The sequence below is a fragment of the Dreissena polymorpha genome, chromosome 9, assembly GCF_020536995.1.
Source record: "Dreissena polymorpha isolate Duluth1 chromosome 9, UMN_Dpol_1.0, whole genome shotgun sequence".
Taxonomy (NCBI): Eukaryota; Metazoa; Mollusca; class Bivalvia; order Myida; family Dreissenidae; genus Dreissena; species Dreissena polymorpha.
The window spans coordinates 40,148,542-40,159,026 of NC_068363.1; the positions used below are offsets into that span (position 1 = coordinate 40,148,542).

The window sequence follows — 10,485 nt, forward strand, 5'->3', positions numbered from 1 at the left end:
TTGGCATACGGCAAGCGTATGTGTAAAATGGTGAATTCTTATGTATACAAAGAAGATAATTAATCGGATCGGATATCGCCGTAGATAATATTGGATTATGGAGGTGAGAAACATTAACCTCTGTTTTTGCTTTACGTATGCGAGCCTTTGGCTTAAAATGACACTCGAACGGGAAATAATGGAATAAAACAAACTTTTATTGAAGAATGTGTGAAATATGGACATATCCAAGTCTTGTTATTTATTATCCATGCTCCAAATATGAAAATTATATTGATTTAAGGGATCAAAAATTGTTATATTATTCTGTCGATTGGGTTCTTTGTTATATGAGAACAGAGTCAAAGACTTATTATTATATTTATTAATGCTCTGAAATATGAAACATATATTAAACTATTAAAGGTCTATTAAAGCAATCGATTGGAAAGATACGTGTTTATTAAATAATATTACTCAGTATGAATCGAGTAGTAATTTCATAACATAACGCAAGTATATTCCGGTTAGCGTTTTAAACTGTAAAAAGATTTTAGTCAAACGACTATAATATGCTTATCAATAGAATATTAAAATGTTATTGTTTTACAAGGTCTCTTTAACTTAACTTAACAAAACAAACATCAATTTAACTAATTAAAATGATTACTTAAATGACTCGCGGTTAGCGACTAAAGTGCTCAATAAAAATAGTGTTTGCAAATATTCGTGTTATTCGTAAGTAAATCCACGCGATATTTTGATGCGACAAAAAGATGTATCGGATATTACCAACTGAACAGCTATAATATGTACATCACACTATCAAAGAGCATGACGTCTAAAGTCACGTGGTGGCATATTGGGGCCATCATGCTAACGAACGCGGTAGTTGTTGTTGCAGAATTTCCAGGTGAGTTAATTTGATAACATACAACAGATATGACGCATGTGGTTAGTTCAGGCCATATTTTGTATCAAACTGGCTACGGAATTTTATTATTAAGCGAGCCTTCCGCAAGAAATGATTTCCGTAAAGTATCATATAAATGGTATGAAAAGACATCAATGGTCAGATTGTCTTATAAGATACTTTAAAACGACAAAACCAATTTAATTTCACAAACCACGTTTGTTATAATACTTAAATATTCAGTTAAAAGAAATGCAACTTGTCATTCAAAGAAAACGAACTATAATAATTTCCTCAAAAAATTATCTTACTCATCTTACTTATTGATTCTTACTAGTTTTTTTCGATTTTATATTAACCGTTCATTCGTTATGTGCAAACAATATGTGTATATCCGTTTAATTTTCAATTCACAGACCGTTATACAAATGACTGGCCTTTAAAGTGTAGATGTTTAAAAATGTTTATACCTGTTCATGTAGTTAAAATGATATGGCACTCTTTAAATTGCCACAACGTACGTGGCGCTGTTTTAACTAACCTTTAATAATACAGTTTTATTGTAGAGATCCCTCAAAGTAGCATTCCGAATCATATATAAACAAAATAGAACCAGGGCGATAAAGGCGACGGGCATTTATTTCTCGCATTGAACTGAATCTTAATAAAATGTTTACATCATCCGTACCCGTGTGCAGTAGGTGGGAATCTGGTTCAAAGCTGTGTTGTGAAAATAGTAAAAATTACATAACCCCGAAGTGTTTGCCTTATAGTGGTCATTCCATGGTAGGAATAACTTCTCTTTTGAATTCAAAATGCCTCACTACATCAACTATATATTGATTTACATTGCATTTATGTGGACATAATATCTAATTCGATAGAATATGTTTATATTCATTCGTTTTGATCATTCAAATAAAAATACATGTTTCCTTCTGCTATTTGGCTGATATGCAAGATTTTGTTTCGAATATATCAGATTTCGCTGTGCGTACTGTTTGATTTAGAGCTTAATTCTTGGTAGCTGGGTGTAATCAATGGAACATGACTTACATTTGTCTGAGAAAACTTTTTGTGTGAATCACGTTAACATGTGAATAAACAAAGAATACCACAACTTTAAACACACATTTTAAATTTTATTTTCGCTCAAGCTTTCAACTACGTCAATTATTCAGAAGCGTATGACTGCAGGTAATTATCAGTTAAGATAATTGACCGAAAACTCCTTCAAGATCGTTTTTGCCTAAGAACACTTGCAAACACTAATATAACTATCCAATATGACAAAATCGCACCTATATATAAGTGCAAGAACTAGTCTTATAACTTAAGACGTGTCTTAGGTTTCCAATAACGAACACGTATAATGTTTACCTACACATCGAGCGTTTACATAGTTGTGGGACGAATGGAACCCTTAACTTCTAAAGTACAGTGATAAATTGCTTCAATAAATCATGAATATTTATCTGCATGCAAACAAGTCAAATAAATACATTTTGTTTGGGTTACGTCCCTAGAAGTATCGAGTAATATTCATACATATTTTGATGCCTAATCCAGACGTCGAACCGGATAACAAATACAATCATTTTTCGCTAGTTACCGGTTTATATAATCAAACAACCACCATTTGGAGGTCTGATGCGTCAAAAAATAAACCACAAGTATTTTGCGCAAGATTTGTAAAGTCACACTATATAACATATAAAGTTTATCAAATCACAACAAAATATTGTATATGATATGTTTAAAAGTAGATATATAGCGCACGTGTCATTTTTCGTGTTAAGAACGGTAAGCGAGCGCTGTGTTGGAATAATCATTTGCATGTGATATATCGTATGCACATAGTTATATAGGTGGTTATTGTTACAATTTGTCATAATTCAAATAGTTAAAAAAAATAACCTATTACCTATCAGCCAGCAGTTATACGCCTTCTAACGAAATAATTTGTGTCAAAATTGATACTGTATGAACCCTGTCAGTAAGAAAATCTGTAGGAGATATTAAGCTATCTTTAACGCTTGGCTCAGATACAATTTGACTCTATCAAGAATATTGCTTTTGCGTGTTGGCAATATAAAATCAGTCCATGACAGATGCAATCACGGTTTTAGAGTCAATTAAATCGATACGAATTATTATTCGCGTCATTTAGCAAGCCTACGCGGCAACTGGCTTAATAACGTACAAACTTAATTGCAAAAAGGACAGATAGTGCAAAACACAAGGGTCAGTGTTTCTAGACAGAATATTTACATGTTCTTGTGTTGCATATCCAACATATTTTTGTAAAAAAAGTTATGATTATGTAAAACAACATTGGCCATTGCCTTTTAGTTATTTAACGCTTTTAAAGTCACATCTTCACTTTTCTGTCACATTTTCACAATTTTCAAAAGGAACTCGAATATATTTTACAAAATGACAGAAAATGTTCCATTAAAACAAGCAAAATAAATCTCATTACTTCGGCAATCTTTCAATTACCTAATTTATAGCAATCTATTAAAACAGACAAACATTTAACATGTACGTAAAGCTACTATTTTCATATATTATTTTTGCTTAGAGTTTAAAATGCAGTTGTTCAGTAATGATGGCCCCATAGTTGTACATATAATTTTCATTGAGAACATGGGACTCTATCCCTGCTTATTCGAAATTTAGTATTTAACTTAATACTATTGATATTAAGATCACTCTAATATAAAAGTTGTATTAGAACTGAATGATAAGAAAATGATGGCAAATCAGTTTGGGATAAACCTTTTGCAATCTGCTATGATTCCGTTACGAGAACTCGTTCAATCATTCCACCATTAATCCTTTCTTAACTATCATTTATGTCTATTCAGTAAACGTGAAACAAAACTATTTTATATGGTCTAGATATACGGTTGCTCTTTAGATTGTACAGCACTTTGTATTATGTATGCCATCATTTGGCAATCTAACAAAGTATTACATATAATGGAGTTATCTGTCTAGATGCATGTGTATTGTTTCCTGGCAAAAACAGAAAAGTTTGTGATAACATCAGTTTTCCTTTGACGGATTTGTATTGTAACGACATTTGTTGTTTATACTTTACGAACGGTTACATTTCGATGAACGTCCAAAAACAGTGCCTATACAACATTTCTAAGATGTGTGTGTTTGTCAGTATATTAAATACTTAGGGTATACTATGCATACATAATAAGAGAAAATATTCTATAATCAATCAATTTTGTTTGTATGCTTGTGATAAACAATTGGAGCAAAATTATCATTTTAAGATGATTGCATTTATCGAATCATGTTTACAAAAATATATGTGTGTTCGGATTATTTTTTAACTATGTCATATTCGTATTTTGCCTGCACATATTATTTAAACAATACTCGTTTCCATATTGTATCATAGTTTGATTATGAGTTCATGCTATCATTTAATCACTCGCATTAAGTTACTTAAAAAATTGACCTCACATTCAACTCGTTTGAATGATAAAAATTTAAATCACAATAAGAATAATATTGACATTGAACTGGTGTTATAAATCAATCAAACACTGAATGTAACTTACCTTTTGCATATTACAAAGGAATTTGCTACTATTGAAAGACACAATAACTATTTAGATGATAATTCAATGATGTTTTTATTTTTTATATGTTTGTTGTGATTTTTTTAAACGGGTGAACTGATATATGCGTTATTGTGCAATAATAAAACAGCTTTGCCTACTAAAACTTGTCCCTTAAATATACGTTGGCAATAATTGTCTGTGTGTTTTCTCTGGATCCTCGACGCTCTTTTCAGCTTCCGGTTACAACATCCAACCGGAGACGCCTGCGCCCGACTTCCTGTCGAGTCCATTGAATGTCACTTTCCGGCGCGGGGAGCTAGCCGTTTTGAGATGCAGCGTGTACAACCTCGGAACCAAAACGGTTTAAATTACCACTCTATTTATGAGCTAATGAGACAGTTTTGCAGTTTGGCATCAACAGTTCTTCTTCTATACACGCAAATGTAAAAGAGGAACGTATAGTGTCCCTCATAATTAAGTATCGCTGATCTGTTATTGATGTCAAATAGTTTGACATTATTACCATTATCACCGTTTATATGTAACGTTTTAGACTGCATTTTCACTGTAACGCAAACGGTTCTTGAACACACACAAAAAAAAAATTCTTGAAAGTATTATATCTCTGCAAACATAGAATACACTTACATGTTGGGAACAGTAGAAATGTATATGGAAGCGACTTGAACGTACTCTTCATAGCCGTGTGATGTGTTCCGCTTAATTCGCGCATTTTAGCCAGTCAATAACAAGGTATAATTCTAATAAAGAATCGTTGATATTCATACAAAATGGAAAAATGAACGTGTTGATATATATTTAATAACAAACGAAGACCTGTGCATTATACAAAATGTGGTTTATTTTCGTTTCAAACCTTATGGTACTTTTGGTTTGGTTCTGCAAAGCGGTTGATAAAGGCAAAACTATTTTCAATAATAACATTTTTGTTTAAACTGTGCGTTTGGATGTGAATTACGAATACCTCTTATGCACGCTTGCAATGTCCTAAACGGTCAGATAAACTGTATCCATTATGAACTAATTTATCGGTCATATCAAAGAGATACTCATTCAAGAACAACATCTTATGTCTTAATCGACGGCCAAATCCAACAATTGCCAAGTTTAATATTCCATCGGTTAATTTTCTGCAGATATGAATTTGCACCGCCAAGTTGTATAGCCTTTCAGTAAAACATCGATCTCTAAAGTAAATTTATTTCAATAAGGTTCTTCATGAACAATGATAAATTGTCTCTAAGCCGTCAAATCGGAAATGAGCATACTTGAGCCATATTTTTATTAAGATCAAAGTGGTCTTTGAATGTCGATTTCTGCATCCCAAAGCAATGACTTGTAAACGTTCGGTCTGATTGTTTGATACGTCTCTGAACTCAAAATTATTAGATTTATATTGGATATCGTTTAAATGACCATCATTATCAACTCATTTTGATGCATTTAAATACATGTATATACATTACTTCCGATGAATAATATTATTAAACTATTCAAACAAAATGAATGGGTCAACAAAGTGGAGTGTAAATCAAATTTAACCTATTTAAAAGTATGCATTCTTACATCTATAAAATAAAAATGTAACTTTATGTTCTACTTATATAGGTCGTTTGGAGGCGACATGAACATTCTTTTCCACTGACATCCGGTACGATGACCGTTGTTGCGGACGACCGGATACAGATTGGTCACGTAGACTTTAAAAACCAATGGGATCTAATGATTAAAAATGTGCAACCGGAAGACGAGGGCGTGTATGAGTGCCAGGTGGCATCAACCAATAGGAATATACGGAGACTGGTCTCACTTACTGTAATTGGTTGGTTTATTTTACTTACATTTGACGGGATGTCCGCTTTTCAAGTTGTGTTGGTTTTAGACATTCCGTAGATTATATCGTAGATAAGTTGTTTGCACTTTTTCAAAAACTAGGAAGCATTTAAAAGCCCAATTGCTTATATTCAAATGCGGATACTGTTCTTAATTTTTGGTATTTTGTACTTACATGTACAGCGTTGTAAACTCAATAACTTTAGAAAGAGCTTTTCTAATAAAACTTTATGTTCGTAGCTTACACGCAGACGAATCTTGGCCTTGGCTTATTATTATTTATGTCAAATTAATAACTCAACTTTGACATTCTTATCTGAAGCGTTGTCATGTTTCCAGTTTTATTACGTCTCGTGTATTTTGCAAGGACTTTGAAAATAGAATTGTTGCAATTTATTGTATTGTATATAGCTTATATGCAGACGCCGCTGATATTGCATAACCATCAATATTAAAGTAATAATTATTTAACGTTGAAATCCATATATCGTGGTGTCATCACGTTTCCCGTATTATTACTGCTCCTATAAAATGACGTTTTGCTTGGACTACCGCTTTTATATGCTAATTGCAAACTTGCAAATGCCATAATTATGCGAATGTTACATTGTAAACAATTATTTTGGTCAAACTTGATTATGAACTTGAAACTGAGATTTATGGAAAAAGAATGAATCAAATAGCATTTCGCAATCGCTTATACGTTATCAGCAAAAATAAACTTTGCATAAAAACTTCGGTAAGTTGCATACAAAGGTAATCAACAGATGTGTGATAATGGTAGCTAGCAAACGTCAATAAGTTTGACGGCCTGACATACTTGTTTCCGAAATGTAATATGCACCACACGAAGTTAATATATGGTTCACTTTGATGTCATTACAAAGTGGCATCATTATTTGATTGCCTTTGATGAACATTGACATCGTGGATTTTTAATTTTTATTCCATCCTCATTTCGTAATATATCCGAAAACATGCGTTGTCTATGACACGCTCTCTATTTATTCAGATTCGAAAGCAGAAGTCATGGAAATCACCATAAGCGGAGAACAATACGTGGAACGCGGTGAACCAGTCACGTTACACTGCAACGTGACAGGGCAGCACTATACCCCGGACGAGATAGACTGGTTCCGAAACGGCGAAAAAGTGACGTCGGAAAGACATAGGGGTGTAAAACTGTTAAAGCAACTATCAATGGCTCATAAAACGTTTACTAGTATTTTGAGCATAGATAAAGCTACCATGAAAGACAGTGGTGTGTATGTTTGTAGGTCGTCCAATATGCATATTGCTAATACGAAAGTCCACGTATTAAGCGGTAAGGACACAGGTATATATTGTGCTGTTTAAATCATATACATTTTATGCAAATTTTATCATCATTGTATTGTTATTCTACATTAGTTCTTAGATTTTTTCACACAACCTGAAGTGTTTAATGTCATCATATAAAATTAGTTCAATGTATACAATAAACATATAGTTAATACCTATTACAATATAAACATAGTAAACTTTATTAAAATTTCATTCGCATGTGCAACTAATAAGCCCCACAAGCCAACAGTGTTGGACGTTTTAGCTTTACTTACTTAAACGATTTTTTTTTGTTACAAGTTTGGATTGTAAATCCTATATGTTACTAGAATCAGGATTATATTCGTGAGTAAAATGCTTTACGTTTTACTTGCAGCGGAGACATCGAATAAAAAGCGAGGTAAATTGAATTAATTCCTTCACTATGATACAAATATAAAAAATTAATAAATTTCGATGATATTTGCAAACGTGATAATAAATAAAGAGTATTATTGATCAGTAGGATAATCACTAGTTAATCGGCGTAGACATGTATTTATAACATTTTGTTACAAGTGCTTCGTACAAATTCAAAAACAAATACGAACAGTTAGTGTCCTATGGAATTAATCTGAAGTGTGTTAACTTAGCGCATTATATTATGTGGATACGGTGCAATTTTACAGAATCTGTTTATAACTTTACAGGAACATATCATGACGGGTATGCTGATGAACAAGTATTAAGTGATCAGGTCAAGTCGTCTGCTTCAACTATTCGGCAGGCGACATTCGCGTTTATTTGCCTATGTACTTTGCTAATGTTCACATATTGCTACAAATAATATGAACAAGCTATACTCCCATAAAGATAATTATTTTAACGTAAAGCTTGAAGTGGATTACAGCGTAACCATGGTATATTACACGACTGTCAACTGACGTTTATGCGGACCTGTCATTTTCATCTGCAACACAACACGTGGAATAACAAACAAGCTATTTCTGTCATGTGTTAACGGATGGCATACTATAAGACGGAATAGAACTCAATTCCATGACACGTTCAAAACTGTACGACTTTGCCGAAGGTGCTGAAGATTTAACAGTATCGAAATACAGCCTATAAATCATATGCGTTCGAAAAACATACTGCGTATATTGGTTAGATTCAACGTGCGGCATGTGTATTATTCATTGCAAGGCGTGTTCACTCCAAAACGTTTTCAATAAATTGTGTTCTGTAATTACTCTGCTAGACATATTGTTGTCTATATGCATGCGCGTTAAGAAGTTTTTTTTTAATATTTCACGTTAAAAATATCGTCTGTGAATGCTTTATCTTGTTGATATGCAAGGGGTACAGATATAATCATACAAACAATTCTTTAAACCCTGGTATGGATTAATAAAGTGTTTGGGGAATGTTCATTAAATCCTTTCTACGGAACACCCTCCTCCCGCCCTACACACATATCATTCATAAAGGGCAGTTGTCACTTACTAGCATAAGTTATGTTAAACCGGTAAGCGACAGTCGTGGAATTAACCGGCGTCTTTTGACTGAAATACTGTAAAAAAATACGAACAATCCAAAGAAATAAGACAAAAACATGTAGTTCGACACGATTTGTTTTCAAAATCGTTTACAGGTATTCTGCTATTCTTAAGTACATATCTATATTTAAAATAATTTATGTTACTATGTATTTTTGAATAACAGACACTTTTTAAATTAAAATTGTATTTATTTATGAAGATAATTTTATCCTTCATTGGCGCATAAAATCCTTAATATTTGTTCCTAAATTATACGGAGAAAATTTCCACGAACGTTTATACCATGGTAAACAATTTCACTTAAATTGAAAGAGTTATGTTCGATCCCTTAGTAACTAAAAGACTTTCCAAATATCTGCATTTAAAAAATCTGATTATATCAGTTCGCCATATTTGGCTTGACCAAGATTGTAGTGACGGTAAAGTAATGTTTAAAGGTAGTTTTCTAATATTTATTAATTCGCATCACGATACTGAAAGAATACAAACGACTCAATGGGCCATATAATAATAAATTATGTTTACAATTATTACACGATCATACCAAGTGCGGTTACCCTCTCAGTCGCTAAAAACAAAATAAGGAAAGAATAAGAATTAGCAAGAACAATGCATATCAGAGGCACTACGCGTTCGCATAAATGTTATAGTGAAAAACTATTAAATCCAGCATATATAATTTGAATCCATAATAATATACTGTATAAGTCGTGATTACCGATTGATGTTAAATGCCATTAACTGTGTTGTTTTTGTAAACATACAGTGCCACGTCATATCTAAATGTTTCAAGTGTGAACACACAAATACTTTTTTGTATGGTAGGTACACACTTAATCAGGGACCTATAAATATGTAAGTATAGGCTCCTGAATCCAGTATTTGAAGAGATGAAAGCAACGTTATTGACTATATACTCAAGTCCAAATTGTGATAATAAGGTATATCGTATTCCGGAAACGGTGAAGTTATATGGCACATACACCGCTATCTTATGTTTTTTCGAATTATTGAATGCTTTATGGTGCCTTTCACGTTTTATATTTAAATAACTGTTCTAGTATTTTCCGTTTTGTTCTTATTCGGTTATTTTTAAGTTTTTTTCATATATTATGTATGTGTTTCGTCTACATTTGATAAGATCTATATGACTATAATTAGTACAAATATCATGTACTTACGGATATGAAATTTAGATTCGATTATTTTATATACACAATTATCTTTATTATAAAAACAGATCATTATAGAATACTCGTTGTTCAGTCTGTTTAGTTCTTAAAGCACT

General features: G+C 32.4%; 1 protein-coding gene across 1 annotated transcript; it reads left to right on the forward strand.

Annotated features, from left to right (window-relative positions):
- Positions 1-686: 686 nt before the first annotated feature.
- LOC127845771 (vascular endothelial growth factor receptor 1-like) lies at positions 687-8,887 on the forward strand. Its single transcript, XM_052376899.1, has 6 exons — positions 687-892; positions 4,713-4,840; positions 6,109-6,322; positions 7,346-7,669; positions 8,033-8,056; positions 8,346-8,887. The coding sequence occupies exons 1-6, from the start codon at positions 790-792 to the stop codon at positions 8,480-8,482; spliced, it is 930 nt and encodes a 309-aa protein (XP_052232859.1). The 5' UTR covers positions 687-789; the 3' UTR covers positions 8,483-8,887.
- Positions 8,888-10,485: the final 1,598 nt, after the last annotated feature.